This window comes from Empidonax traillii, unplaced genomic scaffold (assembly GCF_003031625.1).
Source record: "Empidonax traillii isolate 1590-97213 ecotype Southwest subspecies unplaced genomic scaffold, ASM303162v1 scaffold212:size762246, whole genome shotgun sequence".
Classification (NCBI taxonomy): domain Eukaryota; kingdom Metazoa; phylum Chordata; class Aves; order Passeriformes; family Tyrannidae; genus Empidonax; species Empidonax traillii.
Window position 1 is genome coordinate 696,173 of NW_020955405.1, and position 16,619 is coordinate 712,791.

Consider the following 16,619-nt stretch of genomic DNA (forward strand, 5'->3'; position numbering starts at 1 on the left):
GTCCTAAAACATGAAGAATCAGAAAAAAAGAACAGGAAAGGAAGTTTCCTGGTTCAAATAAAATCCAGCCGCCATCTTTCAGAAAATATTTAGTCCTATAACACTTCCAAAACTTGTAAACTCTGCCCTGCATTGGGACAGCTGGGCCATAACTGGGAAGAGAAAGTCCTAACTTGTGTTAAGTGACCCAAGAAAGATTTAAGATCCCCTGCAAATGCTACCCTTAGGAGAGCAGTGGGTTGGTCAAGGTGCAGGAACCTTAAGTGAAGGTTAGAAAACAGATCTTGCAAAATGCAGGAGGTGGCACCCAGACACAGCGTGTGCTACAGCTGTCAGAAAGAAGCTCCAGAGGGAAAAAAAAGCCCCAAACAAACCCAAACAGATTGGCACTTCAGTCACAGGAGAATAGATAAAGCAGCACCAGTTTGACCTGGATGCAACTGAGCTATGTGCAACTAAAGTTTTGGAGTTTCTTTTCCTTTCTTTTCTTTTTTACTTATTTTTAATTAAAAGAAATGAAAAACATAACAACAAAATAAGGTAAAGAAGAGAACCAATGAAAAGTTGAGTCAAGTAAAAGGGCAGAGAAGTACAGGAAGATTCACAGAATCCCTGAATGGGTGAGGCTGGAAGGGACCACACTGGGTCATCTGGTCCAGCTTCCCTGCTCAAGCAGGGTCATCCCAGAGCACATGGCACAAGATGGTCTTGAATATCTCCAAGGGAGACTCCACGCCCTCTTTGGGCAATCTGTTCCAGTGCTCAATCACTCACACAATAAAGCAGTTCTTCCTCGTGTTCAGGTTGAACTTTCTGTGCATCAGTTTCTGCTTGTTTCCTCTTGTCCTATTGCTTGGCACTACCAAGAAGAGCCTGGCTCCATCCTTTGACACCCTCCCTTCCAATACTTAGAGGCAGTGATGAGGGCCCTCTCAGTTGTCTCTTCTTGAGGCTGAACAAGCTCAGCTCCCTCAGCCTCTCCTAGTAAGAGAGAAGCTCCAGTCCCTTAATCATCTTTGTTGCCCTCTACTGGACCTGCTTCAGGAGCTCCATGTCTCTCTTGTACTGAGGAACCCAGAGTCGGACACAGCACTCCAGGTAAGGCCTCAAGAAAAGGGGCTTCATCCAAGTCATTGATGAGCAAGTTAAATAGTACTGGGCCCAGTAGTGAACCTTGGGGGACACCACTAGTGACAGACAAACTAGACCCTGTGCCACTGATTACAACCCTCTAGGATTACTTCTCAACGCACCTCACTAACTGAGGAATAAATGCAACCTCAGTCACGCTCTGTCTCATTCTGTGCGGTACATGGCCACGCACCTGCACCGCACCAAGGGACAGAGCCAGAGCATGTCCTACAGATTCTGCAACAGGGGAAGACAAAACATACGAATCTCTTAAGATGGTAAAATTATTCAAATTTCAAACAGACACATCTGTCTAGAAAAGACAGAACTTAACTTTTACCTTATGGAAGAGAAACAATCCCTTTCACAGATGCAAATACTGAGTGCAAGCCCAAAGGAAGAATTTAGAGGGAACACTGACATACCTGGTCTTTTACTAAGCAGAAAGCTTTCGCTGTAGAGATATCTTAGATCTCCCATGATTTACATGCTTATTAGAGAAAGTTGTTTTAGCATTACTAGTTAATGTTGTTTCAGGATTTTTCATTAATTCCTCTTTGTTATTTGTAACTTGAAGTCATTGCATTATGTCTTTCTTTAACAAAAACGTTTAACACCATAATTCTTTTTTGTCAACTCTTGTGTGCAAATCTGAGATTTTCTTTTTTTTTCATAATGAGACAAGATTATTAGCATATAATAAGAATTCATTCTGCTACACATTCTGTCAAAAATAATAGCTACGTAAGGAAAAAAAATCTTCATTTTAATACAGATCATGAGAATTTTCTTTATTTTAAAATATCCATTAAGTGGTTTTCGTGTCTTCAAAAATATTTTTAAAAATGTCTAGCACTAAAAGCTGCGTTTGCACTGCTCTACACATACATATGTGACATCACAGACTGACAATTTAAAATCAAAAGAAATCTGAGCTGGCTGGGAACTGCACTCAACCACTGCTTCAGCTTCCCATCCAACCTGCTCTGCTGTGGGCTCCACAGCAATCAGAAACCACAACAAAGTTGCACTTTAGTAAATGGGCTGGATTCAGAGCAAGCGTTAATCACCGCAGGCATTTCCCTTTCCACATTATAGTGACCATTTCAGATGAGCTCAGAAGTTGAAATTAATCCATCAGAAATATTTACTTATGCATTTAACTTTAAATGACTTTCAGAGGAATATACTGAGATGACATTCATGGCTTTTTCATTTCAGTACATGGCAGTGCATTCAGAGAGGAAGATAAAACACCAAAAAAGGTGCAAGGACACAAGAAAACACAAGCTTGGGGCTAAAAGAATCCACATTATTACAATCACCAAAAACTCCAGATGACAAAACTGTTAAGCAGTTCCATTTCCCTTACCTGATGATGGTTCTGCAAAAGATGGATAATCAGCTTGGAGGCAAATTTGAGAGCTATGATTTGACCTTCAGTGCTGAGAAAACAAGGCAAAGGACATATCAAAAAAATTCAGCTATTTATGCCATCATCTCATCTCTAGAAGAAAATTAGCCAGCTCTTAATTACTTCTGATAATCACCAGTGGATATTTTTCAGGTTTAGCACTTGAAGATTCTACATTACAGATCTTGATGTTAGCTAAATTTTCAGCTGATATGCAAATGAAACGTGCCTTTACTTTCACCTCTCATGTTTATTTTCTATTTACAATACTTCTCACAGAAAAACACATTTGAAAATGGAACCCAAGTCAAATAAACCAGACATTATTTTAAATTATAAACAAAAGAACCTATTCAAGCTGCTGTTAAGCTGCAGGAGTATCTCTTCTACAGCTGCTAGGGATGTTCCAGATGTGGAATATGCCAGCTGCCACCTTCTGAGCCTCCATGCTGCCCAGCAGGGTCTGAGGACGTGGCTCTTGGCACCGTGGCTTCTGAAGGTTAGTCTCACCATGGGGAATGGCAACACAACACCTGAGCAGTACGGCCCGCCAGTTCAGCTGTTTCCCTCCAACAGCACCAGTCAGTGTTATTTTACCACCAGTATCTTACTGCATTCCAGAAATAACCACTCCCCACCATAATCATTTAAACTTGAACAATTTAGTGCAAATCAGCAGCAAATGTGCATAGCTATGAAATGCTGTTCTACACCCTATACCCTAAATATTCACCTTTGGTAACACTGGGGTTCAATGTTTATATGGTTTTAAAAACTACTAGAAACAGGATGTCAAACCCATAGAGCCTGGACACTTTACCCCGTTTGTTCGTTCCATTATGAGTGGATGGACACAGACTCTAATTCAGTACAAACTACAGACTGGATCCAAATTTTCAGTGCTTTCTGCAGACTTTACAGTCTGAATAGGGAGTGCGAATCCTACAGATTAGGATTAACCATTTCTGCCAATCCAACAAGTTAAATGAGATCTGTTACTCTTTCTACAAATCATCTGCACATAAACCTGGATACAGTGGAGGACAGATTCACAGCAAGTTAGTATATGTTTGGATTATTAATTCTAAGTTAAAGTGGGTGTTTCCCAATTACTCTTCAGGAAGAACTATCTATGCTTACTGGTTATCACTGGAGAGCCGGAGTAACTTCTTATTTCAGGAAATGGACATTTACAGGGTGCTTGCCCATATGACTTGTGGGCCTTTCTAATAATTCAGATCCATGTCTAACTTCTTTGGAAAACTTCTCAAGAACTCTCTTGATTCAAACACATCACACTCACTTTTCTGAAACATGGATTTTTATATCAAAGGGTAGTCTCAAACCAATAAATTAATGTTTCAATGTTTAAGGTTTTAAAAATATAAATATTTCAACATTATGAAACACCATACCTGTTAGAGATATCTACAAGGTTTAAACTCCAGGTTAAGAGCTCATCTGGATTCATTTTTATAGAGCATTCAGTCTTCAGAAGCACATTTCTGAGATCCATATCGTAAAGAATTTCCAGTACCTGCAGACACAATTCACAAAAAAAGAATTCAGGGAAAGTCTCAACATGAATGTGCACATTTGAGATCAATAAAACACCCTAACCCTCACTCTAAGAACACAAAGATTCTCTCTGGATAGCATTAAGAAAGAAAAGAGGAAGTTCTTGCTTTAACACAAGAGCATCTGTTACAGAATTATTGCACAGCTCCTGTGCAATGTAAAAAAATCCCAACCACTCAGCTAGTATTTAAAAAACATAATGCATGTTTGAAATATAACTTTAAAATTTAAGAATACAATTTACTGAAATCATACTAAATGTCAATAAAGTAGCACCCTCTTACCATGCAAAAACACTGGTGATTCGTTTCCTTCAGAGCCATTGTGAGAAGAGTGTCTTCCAAATCAATGAGTAAACACAATACACCTTCTCTTCCTTCTGCAATCTGCTTGGAATTTTTTTGTTTCAACCACAGCAGTATTGCTTCCAACGTAAGCAGACGTACTTCATGGAACTCACAGTGAAGGAGATGAGCTATTGACAATGATGGCTTGGCCATTTTCTTTGCAGCTGAACCACTGCCCTGGGTGTCCAGACTTGCAGTCACTGGCAGCACTGATATTACAAGTTTGGTGATGCTCTGAAGATACTGTATCAGTCCTGGTACTACAGATGAGTAGGGAATGCCAGACACCAGTTCAGACTCTGAAATAACTCTGTTCATCTCTTCCCAAAATTCATGAAATTGCATTCCTGGAATGAGAATAACAGCAAAGTGACAAAGAGATGATGTTACCTTCTGCTCCAGATCATGAAGTTGACAAATATCATGTATGCAAAAGGTATCATATGGTAAATTCAGGCATGACATTAAAATCATAGTTCTCCTTCATTTTAAACTGATTCCAAATTATAAAACAGCTTTTCCAGACATCACGTTTATACATATTTAAATAAAAAGGAATAAGGACACAAAGTTTTCTGAGAACTATAAATGGTTTGACATGATCTGAAAGTTTCAAACAACTTAAAAAAAATGCTAGAGTACCTTGAAGATTGCCTGTAATCTTTACAAATTATAGTTGTTTGATAAGTATTTCTTTAAATCAAGCTACTAATACAGTATTGCAAATTTTACAAGCCTTGCATTTCAACTGTAGAAAGCGATTAACAGAAATAAACTATCCAATATATTTGGGGGAAAAAGTGTAGGTAGGTAGCTCTACAATCAGAGACCAGACTGGACAAAGTACTGTCTGTCAGCTTCTCAGCTGCACCTGAAATCAGGTGACAGAGGTCATTCTGATAATATTGAAAATCCCATGCTTTCATAGACTTAATCAGAGAAAGTTACTATTAAGAAGATGCCCCTTGTGGATAAATAGACCTGCCCTGTGTGTATCAACCTAAAGAGTTTACCTATTAAAAAATCCAGGATGTTTTATCCCTATGCTTTTTCATTTTGAACAGTTAACACAGCTAAGGATAAAGGAATCACCCTGTAAACCCTCTTATGTATCAGCACAGGAACTGCGACATTGCGGCCATTCACACTTGTGCGACCCGTCCACATGGCACAATACAGCCTGAGAACCTTCTCTAGTGCTTGGCCACCTCCTGCTGCAAGCAAAAAGGTCACTGCTATCTGTGATGCCAGAGGGTTTCAGGCTTTAGCAGAGCTGGCAACGTAGCCACAAAATGACAGGAAAAAAAAAAAAATTCAATGGTCATCTCTCACACACGTAGACTGAAATACTTATGTGACTCAGGTTCAAGCTTCTTCTCCATCATCAGTGAGAATGAGTCATTTTATATATTGAAACCAAGGATTTTTGCCCAGTTCAGATGTCTGTATAGACTGTACTGCAAGAAAATGAATGTGCTATATCCCACAAAATACAAATACAAATAAGGGAAAATCATGAAGGAACACAGAAGAGAACAACAGTGCCACTGGTGTTACAGGATGTTACAAGTTTATTTTTTTTTAAATGTAAAAATGCACAAAAGATAAATACAAAGATTAAAGCAAACCTAGATTTCTTCAGTATCTGCAAGAAGACAATTCACTGCCATATAAACTTTGCTATTTATAATTAAACACTAAGCACTGCTAGAAGCTTGTCCAAATATTTCTAATAAATTGCTGAATTTGACATCAGGCTGCAACGCAAACACGGATTCATTTTGTTGCCCATGAAGACATTTCCCTAAGCCTTCTATTTAGAGCTAAATATCCTGCCCTTTCATATTCAGATTCTTCCAAAGCCATCTTAATTTGTTTGACATTTACACAGAAACTTGACATGATTGTACACTGTCTAGCACATAAGGCAGAACCGTTTCTGAGTAATTCTGGACAAGCTTCAAAGAAATTCAGTATTTGTAAAAAAAAAATCAGACATATTGCCTAACCATTAGTTCTGTCATTCGTGTTTTCACTTCAGTTCCTTTTCCGAACGGGTTTGATGTAGTGAAAGAAACTGCAATATCAGTGCATTATCCTCTAGATGACACAGCTGACTTCCATCTCTTAACAATGCAAACTTGTGTATTTCATTTGCTACATTTTCTAAAACCCCTCCAAACACACTGGTTTTACATACTGGCATCATAGCATAAACTAGCATTAATGCCCATGTCACACAACTAGTATCCAACAGCCAGAATTCCTTAATTTCTGAACTGTCTGGTTGCCTTGGAGAGGGACTAGGCCTTCATCTCAGTTATTACATGGGTAGACTCCACAGACACCAGTTTAACAACAGAAATAATCCCAGGCAGCTGAAAGAAAAAGGTTCAGGTTCTAGCACCTCAGTTTAAGAAGAGAAACAGCTTCAGTTTTGGAGCCCTGCACCCTCTCTGCTTCCTACCTGTTCCCCTCAGTTGCATTTCAGCAATGCACATGTCAGCAAGCTCAGTTATTCAACCCAAGTGTATATTTCTATTACTTTCACATAAAAAACATTGTGGAGCTACTCACTCCTAGAACTACTACTTTGCAGTGACTGTGATACAAGAGTCTTTGCTAACAGATCCTCCTTTTCTGTACACATCAGATCCTTCTGTTTTGGAGGCCTGTTGGATGACTTTTTTTTCCCATGCAATTGTTACAGACTGGACACTGTGGTTCATATATTTTACAGAAAGTCTGTTTAAAACTGGATGTCTCAGTGGCAAGGCCGTCAGCAAAATAAGACTGTCTGCATATTTGCTTAGCCTCAGAATACCAGAAAGCAAATCTTTCTGCATTCATCTTGTGCTCCACATGTTCTCCAACACTCTTTTTTCACACAAATATGCACAAAAGGAAGGAATGCCCGCGTCTTATTACAATACAGTGGAAATATTCCTGCTTTCAACTTCATCACCACGAAATCTTTCCAGCCTTTCATGTAAATGTTTTCTCGTCTGCTTAGCTTTAAGTAAACTTTTTCCTTTGGCTTACATCAAAATATCTGACCAAACTAGAAATCCACACTGGTTCCCAAAGCAAATGTCAGCCTCTGTTCTTAAGATAAAGACATACTTTTATTTACAAACAACAATCACTGTACAGTTTGAACAACCAGCTGCTTTGAGAAGGAAGAACAAATTCTGGCTGACCAAAGAATGATCCTGGCAAATAGCAGTGTTGTCCAGGATGCTGACAGATGCAAAAGAATCCCCCCCCAGAATTAAGTGGATTAATTTTATTTTTCCCTCCTTAAGGATTGCTGCATTTGTAGAACAGGAAGAACTTCGGCCTCCTTCTAGGAAGGGAGACATCTCACACAACCAGTGTCAATCCTCCTTAACACAGAGCACAAACATCCCATAGTGCTCCTCAATCCCTTTATGGTCACTACATTGACATATGCATAGATCATCTATGGCACATCAACTAGGTTTGAGGCATTGGTTTTTTAATCCTATTTGTGATCAACTCATGTTCAATCAATTATTACGAAATAAAATGGCCTTTCATCACCTGAAAACAGAGGAAAGTAAAAGGAGCAGAATGGAATTAGCAGACCTGATGAATCTCTAGTTAAAAACCTCCTCAAAGTCAGCAACTCCCAAACCTGTGCCCTGCCTGACTCTCTTCTTCTCCTCCCCACAGCAGCCAGTAGGCCCTATTCTTCAGTCTGTTCCCAGCAAGTAGAAACATCGAGTAAGGACAGAAAAACATCCCTGCCCAGTAATGAACTGTCAGCTGATGGACAGTTCAGCCTGATCTTTCATCTCAGAGATTCTACAGTATGTTCAAAAGCGAAAGAAGTAATCTGAGTTCCTTCCGTATTTAAATCTAAATTTTTTTCCCCTCCTTGACAGCTAACATGTAGGACTGATTATGTACTTCTGTAGGATTCGGTAAATTACAGTGACTGTCCTGGCTACTGCCATTGGATAACTCTCCCTATCATCAGGTGTATACTGTGCGAGGAGCTTCTGTTTCAAGATGTGATTAGCACAGATGTAAGTATTTGCACACTTCTAGATAAATACTGAGATTAATTCCTGTATGCAGGCCCTCAAGCATCCAAGCCACCTTCCATCTTCCTACCAGAGGCTCCAGAAGAGAAGAACAAAGCAGGGGAAAAGGGGAGAAGTTAGTAGCAGCATCAGAAAAGTTACTGACACTATGCAAGGGCAGACAAGAACTACATAAGCAGCAATAAAATACTGCTATGCCCACAGTGCAATGTTACAGGAAGGGGTCCAACATCAGAAACTGAGATATTCATCATCATCATTCACCAAGACCTGCAAGAAAGTGCAATTATTTATGGACTGAGGTTAAAATCCTTTGCACTCGCAAACTACCATCTATTTATGGGTATCTGAAGAGATCATATGAATAGAGAGAAGGCTGAGAGGTAATCAGTGCCAAGAAGAGATTTTCCTAGACAAATACTAAGGAAAAGTATTTTCCTTCAAATTTTTCCTTTTTATTAAAAGTGGATTAGGCAAAGTCACTGCTAAATGGAAAAAAAAAAGAGAACAGAAAAGTCTGTTTTATTATACTGCCAAACTGAGGTGACTGTTGATGATCATGAAAAGGGCATATTTTATGCAGGATGTTTTCTTTTAAAGACATCTGCAACTTCAACATCAGAAACTAAGAATCAGTATTCACAACACAATTCAAAACTACAAACAGGAGTGATTAACAGAATCCACGGATGACTTACCACTGGGGACAGAAGCATCCCACTGCATTTTGTACAGTATAAGGGAAAGTTTTCAATTAAAAAAAAAGAAAACAGAAAAAGAAAAAAACCCACATTTGATCTGGACACTGAGACTGCTATTTTTCTTACAGTTTCTCTCTGGCACAGCACTGAGTTTTCCACTATTTTGCATTCATACAGAATTGTAAAAACCCCTAGAGACAGTGCAAGTCAGCCAGTGGTACATGCTGGAATCTAAAAAGAACCTGATTTCAGAAGGATGAGCAGTCTCTGTCTTCACATGGGGACTGCTAACAATAATAAACACGATCAACTCCACTTTCCCTTAATGTCACTCATTTCAGGTAACACCTTTCCATATTCCCTGTACAACACAGCATTCCACCACTATCATGCCCTACCATCAACAACCCTCCTCCTTTCACTGTGTCCCCACCATCTTTCTAAAAACACTTTAACTTTCCTCCTCCGACATCTGTGCCATGAGTTCTGCTTCCAACATTTCCTAGACAGACTGTTGGTGTAGAACGCCTCCACCTCCCTTCTCTAATCATTTATTATTCTTTTCAGCCTCCGTCCATTTGCTTTGTCCTTCTGTCTCACATTCATGTTTGTTCTGTCTTTAGACCACCTTAACTCAGTACATCCCTCACTTGCTCTGCCTCTGGCATTTTACTGAACGGGTAACTCCCAGTCACTTGCTGTGTCCTGGACCTCCAACAATGACATATTCAACTTCTTCATTCTCCTGTCTGCTTTGAATCAGAATACTGAGTACCTAAATACATTTCCTTTTGACTTCTCTAGTTTAATGTTAGTAGGCACAGGCCATTTAGATGATCCTATATATATGTTTTAAATCTTTATCTTCCTTCAGTCAAAATAAACATTTATCCAGTGCTACAGTCAATACACCAGCATGCAAAGTTTATATACTTTCTGACATATTAAAAAAAAATTGCTTTCAATTTGTTAGGACAGAATTTAGGTCTTAATTAATTAGACCAAATAACCAAACACCTATTAATAAGCTGCCAGTGTTTTTGTTCAAATAACTGTTTGGCCATACTTCTTAAGGACCTAGGCAAAGAAAGTTTAAGTATGGTTAAATATTCAACCTAGTTATTCCTGTCCAATTTTTACCATTTAAAAATTATCAGACCATAAGTTGTTAGCCTGCAGAAAAAAACCTTATTTTAGTTACCATATAGCTTCTTTCCAAAACAACAAAAGAGTAAGAAGTACGAAACTGAAAAAAAGTGGCCACAGCCTTCAAATGCTATTTAAAAGTCCTGCAAATCATGTACTTCAAGCAAAACATTTACCAGATTCCAATGTAAAAAAGGATTGGACTTTCATTACAAAGCATCCAGAAGTTTGATAATCCATGTTATTTCTACCAATGTACTTTATAACTTCAAATAAAAATGGAAAAATATAACTAGGAGAATGGTATTTGCACTATATATTATTTTAAACATGGTCTTTTGCTGTATTTAGGAGCAGACAGCAGACAGTTGTACATAATTGCCCGTGTTTCTGATCACATACACACACACACATGAAGTGCACAGTATTTTTTGCAAACATTTCTTCTGCTCATGAGTAGAATTTAAGAATCTTAACCAGGCTACTTCTACAAAGGGTTTAGCTATTTAGAAGATAGTAAGAAAATGAAAGTGTGCTTTTGCAAAACCCAAGGAAAGAATATATTAGTGAGAGCAGAATACTGACCAATCTATTTTGATATCAGAACAATCTATTTATGAACAGGGTTATTCATGTAAATACTAAGTAACTGTTCCCACTGTTGACACCAACACTGGAATTTCATTAATCTCAAGAACTTTTATAAATTATTCCACCTCAAATGTGGAAAGGGATAATGCATGGTTAGACTACAAGTGGCAGCTTCTCCTAATTCACTGATTCATCCCATTTGACATCCTGTTTAAATGTTTCCTCTTTCTCATCAAACTTGAATTTTGAAGACACTATGCTCAATAACAGGCCAAAGCAGCCAGCAGACTGACAGTTAGAGGATAAAGGAAAAACTCAGCAGGATTGTCTTTAGCAAACTTTTCTTTCATCTTTTCCCTTTCCTATTCTATATCCTATTTCACTTATGTTGATGGGTTTTCTGGACTCAACACTACACTTTATCAAGAAGTGCCATTTTTTTGGAACACAACCGTGAGTAAAATGCACTTTTATTAGTCAAGTGTATTTTAAAGAGTTGCATCCATTTTTCCCTTCATGAAATGACAAAATACTATTAGAAAACTATTCCAAGGCATGAGCAAGAAAGAAAACATGACCACTTTGTCCTGTGGCATTCTTCATCTGATACAGAGAGGCAGAGCATCCCAGATCTGAGCTTTACTGGAAACACCACTCTGGCTCCTGTGTTACCAGCACTGCAGATCTTAACAATACTTTCATCTTACTGATTAGCTTCAAACACCAATTTCCAGAAGATCTGAAAGCAGGAATCTCTAAGACCAGTCCTCTTAGTCCGGCTTCCATCTCTTGCAAAGCCCATCTCTGAGTGCAGAGAAAAATGTCCAACCTCAGACACACACACGGATGTGGAGCTCTACAGCTTGGCAGACCCCTGCTTCTAACTCTTGCTGATCAAAACTTGTGAATTTGCAAACAATTTTACACACAGTTAAGGCTAGACACACTTTCACATGGACTCAGGGGCATTTTCACCCCTGCCAAAGTTGTCTACAAGCGTTTCTCTATTTCTCCTATAATGTTTGAATCAGGATACAAAAGCCAGAAAATCCTCTGGAAGAAGACTGCATTGTCCTACCCATTAGACAGAAAAGTCCCAAGACATCTGTGATTCCTAGTCTATAAAAACTGTTACTGCTGATAAAATACATCACAGAGGTCTGCAAGAAAAAATTCAATGGATAATATTATTAATTATTAAAAGCAGTAACAGACATTAGCTCAACAAATAATCCTGTACCTGGTAAAAACTTTTTTTTCCTCTCAATACAGGAAAAAATAGCATTATTATTTATATAGTTTAACTTTTTTTATTTTTTCAAAGGTTTGCTTCCAACCACAATTGATAACAGAATAAAAACATTTGTAAGTTTACATAGTCTTGGCATTATGTATTGTCTCTGCATATCTGAAGACCCTCAGGCACATCAGGAACTGGAAGAAAAGCTCTAGATTTTGCCTATCAACTCAAGGAAAGAAAACTCTTTTCACAGTGACATGAATCCAGCAACACTTCCATCCAGTCCAGCAAATCAGAAAAACTACGTTTTTTTTTTTTGTTGTTGTTGTTTAAGACAAATAATCATCATTTGACCAGCAATAAATTTTTAGCTGGACAAGATGCTTTTGGTATCCATTACTCCCTGCCTTCCCTAGCCGACATTTTAAAGTTTTTTTAATTTGTGAAGTAAATTCCCTAAGGGCTATCCTGCACTTTAACAGACAGATTTTATTAATTGAAAACAACAAATCACTTGCAGAAAATAATCATAATGTAGGAAAGGCCTAGGCAGAGCTGTACTCTGAAAACCTCTTTGTAATTGTAGCCTCTTCAGACAGGCATAATCAATTAGAAGTGGTCTGATTTTAACCAGTTGCAGGCTCATTACATTGCATTCCCATTTCTGTTGATGAAAATCAGTTTCAGCCTGTGGCCTGGAACTCATATACAGCACTTCCTGGGGCCTCTTAGATAAACACATCAAGAAACAGTTTTATTTGGATTTGTCCTTCACCCTTTATTCATTGAAACAATTTTACAATTCAAGATTAGAACAGAGAAAAACTGGCTCATAACCAGAGATACACATATACGAGTAAAATATTTAATCTCAGAAAAGTATAAAGCTTCAGTTAATAATCGTTCCTTAAAAACATTTAAATGGGAGACTCAAAACATCCATTTTCAACTGGTGAGTTTAGTCTTTCTCTTACCGTGTCATGGGACACTCAGTTTCTATTTAATATAAACATATTACTCCTTCCTTTCAGAAGAGCTTCTGCCTGTGATACAGAGAACTGTCCCTAACGTATCTTGAAGTTTTCAAAACAGTATTTCCAGCCTAAGCTTTTACTCTCTGTAGATACTGCCCGCAATATGTAATTTTAAAGCTATGTAGGAATTAATCTTTTGAGCAAGACAATACTAAATGAACTATCCTCGAGCAGAAAGAATCTGCAAAAATAATTGCTTCCCTTCTGCAGAAATTGTACCTGACAGCACCCAGGTTTGGTACAGTCGACGTGAGCTTTGAAAAATAAATTAATTCATTACAGTCAGTAAATCCAGCCACAGCATGGTGCAGTCCCTCAGGCTCAAAGGCTATTCACAAGTCAGGGGCATTAAAATAAAAGAGGGGATTTTCCTGGTGTGAAGAGGTCTATAAAAGCCTTTGCAAATGTGCAGCAATTGTTTAAAAACCAAAACAGACAAAAAACCCACCAAAGATAACTGAAATAGGAAAGAGACTGATAAAAGGAAATGCAATGCTCACTAAGTAGGCAAAATGAGAAGCCCTTGTCTGGAATACTGGCTGTTCCTTCGCAAAAGAAAATACAAAAATAGAGCGAAAGGGTGAGTGATAGGAATAATAGAAGAGGAAAAAACTTTCATATGAAGAGAATACAGAAAGACCAGAATGATTCATACTACAGAGGAGAAGAACAGAGTTAGAGGATCTTGATTTTAAAAAGTATCAAAAGGAATATTCAAAAGAGGACCTATCTTTTTTAAAAAGAATTCAAAGTAAAAGGGTAATGAGCTCAAATATGGTTGAAGGAGGCTCTGGGGGTTGGTTTTGCTTATTTTGTACTATGATACACAGCTAGACTTTTTTAATGTACTGCGAAGGATAATCACTAAGGCCAATAGCATATGAGGATTTAAGGAACTTTATTTCACAGAAATAACTAAAAGAAATAAATATCTATTATAATAAATATTTACCCCAAAAATACATTCAAGAGCCAAGAAAAAATTTATTCCTAGAGATATGTTATATTGAAACTGCTTTATATAAGTTGGTACATTGCTCCCTATAAACCACGTGGCCCTTACCTAGTCACAAACAGTGGTCAATACCCAACAGTACAACACTATCTGGAAATTTCCTTTACTGAACAGCATATCTTGACACCTGAGATACATGAAAGAGGAATGACTCTTCAGAGGACATGAAAGATCAGACTCATCTCCTGGAGTGCCCAATAACCCCAACCGTCATCCCCTGGTCTACTGGAAGTCACCTGACACCTACTCTTATGTCTGTACTTCTGTTATAAGGGCTGGATTCTCCATCATCCTGTCTGAAGAAGTTAATTTCAGACACATTCATCATCAACCTGCTTTCCTAACAACTATCACTATTTGATCTGTACATTCAAAAGAAATCACATCAACAGTGATTACACGACTAGAATGGAACTACTTCTACCAAAAGTCTAGGCAAAAAAAGCAAAACGAATTGGTTTTAAAATTAAGAGCAGTGCCCATAACATGACTATCTGAAATAAAGAACGGTTCCAAAGACTGAAATGCAGTGTTAAAATCAGACATTAAGAATTTTAATGAAATGACAAAACAATTCTTTAATTGCCTTCCTAGACAAGGTAATTTATTACTCACTTGTTCATAAGAAATGAACAAAACAGGCCCATAAGGAAGCTAGTTACAGCTGACTGAAAATGGCCTACACACTGCCACACTTAAAAGAGTATCCCTTCCTTCGTACCTTTGTTTTTCTTATTGTTTACAGCCTGTTTTGTATTGTTGCAAACTGTACTCTGCAACACTATAACCACTGATATTTCTGACTGGTACTTCAAAAAATTCGCAGTGATAAAGAATCAGGATAAAAAAAGAAACTGAAAGAAATTCACAGTTTCTTATAAAACTTCTAAACATGAAAAAAACACTTTCTCTGAAATACTTTCAAGTGTCTCATGAAGAAACATCTCTGTTGTTTTCTGGAAAGGTTAAAGTAGCAATATTCCAGGGTCTGTATTTTGTTTGTATTTACAACCTTGGATCAAAAAAACATTTTGGAACATGGAGAGGATCTTTTTTGTTGTTAGCCGTTCTAGGACTAGGAATACTGCAAGATATCTCTTCAAGCTTTGACACGGAGCCATACCTCACTCTTCTCATCAACAAAACCTAGGACCAGCTCTTCAGAGGGCAGAATAGAGGGCACTTTTACACAAAGCAGCTAAAGGACTCTAGCACTGAGTGTATACCCTGAGTACAAGTAACATACTATTGTTTCTCCAGATTCAACAGAGCTCAGAAATGGATACAGATATACCATCCAATTTATAAAACCACATTGACTTACCTTGCTGTTTAGACTTCCCCAGGTGAGTACTCAGCATCACAAGGACATCAAGATAGGCAGCTCTGGTCACCAGACAAGGATTTAGCCTAAAAAAAAAAAAAAAAAAAAAAAATCAAATTTCTAAAGATCAAATCCTTATTATGCTCTGAAACAGCAGTGAAACACACCAGCTTCGTGTGTCTATTTTAACTAATGAAGATCAACTACTGCATACATAAAATAATTAGGCCAAGTTATCTAAGCTTCACTTCCTGATCCATTCAAAATTAAAGTCTTCCTTGCAAAACTGGGTGCTGCCAGTTTGCAACACCCTTCCTCCATCCATCCCACCAAATCACAGCTTATACATTTCATTATTATTGGATGAATCAGCTTGCCCTGGCAATTAGTGTGTCTTTGTTTTGTTTATAGATAATGTGTGTTACTGAATGCATTAAAGAAAAGAAGTCTTCAGGTCTTACTGTTACAGCTCATAAAAGAGAAAATGGCCATAGCACTCTCACTATTCTGATGAAGACCAGAGGCATGCATGTTTTTAAAATTAGGTATTTCTTTTCCCAGACAAGAATATTTGGGATTTTGTGTGTAATGTAATTGGTAATTAGCTACTTTCTTTTCTACCTCTTCAATTTGCAAGTATCAGGCATCTATTTTCTCTTCAATTAGAAAATTAAAATTAGGTTAACAACTTCATTTTTCTTTGCATTGCTATCACTCTATGTTTCAGCCATGAACTTTTTTTAAAAAATATAACTTAGAATGTGAACAAACAGGAAATGTAGTTCAAAACACAAAAATTATTTTAATAAGCCCAATGGGACTTGTACTAAAACAAAACCTTTTAGAATCAAGCAGCACAAGCTTAAAGTATGACTAATTCTGTTCAGTATTTCATTTTTGTTTTATCTGGCACTTTCTTTGAACGCTTATCTTGGTGTCTGAAACTCGTTCAAAAAATTGTTAATTAAAAATGTTCCAACAAACATTCTCAACCCTAGCATCTCTAAAATCCAAGGAAAAAAGCTTTT

The 16,619-nt window shown here is 37.6% G+C and overlaps 1 protein-coding gene across 2 annotated transcripts in view; it reads right to left on the reverse strand.

The window, feature by feature from the left end:
- Positions 1 to 16,619, reverse strand: part of LOC114059258 (thyroid adenoma-associated protein homolog) — an 88,864-nt gene that overhangs the window by 31,163 nt on the left and 41,082 nt on the right. For both annotated transcript variants that reach the window (XR_003571627.1, XM_027887476.1), the window contains exons 3-6: positions 15,592 to 15,677; positions 4,408 to 4,817; positions 3,961 to 4,082; positions 2,504 to 2,576 (exon numbers count right to left, since the gene is read on the reverse strand). Coding sequence is in view for 1 of the 2 variants with exons in the window: in XM_027887476.1 (XP_027743277.1) it covers positions 2,504 to 2,576; positions 3,961 to 4,082; positions 4,408 to 4,817; positions 15,592 to 15,677 (691 nt within the window). In the remaining variant the exon portion in view is untranslated. The remainder of the gene's footprint in view (positions 1 to 2,503; positions 2,577 to 3,960; positions 4,083 to 4,407; positions 4,818 to 15,591; positions 15,678 to 16,619) is intronic.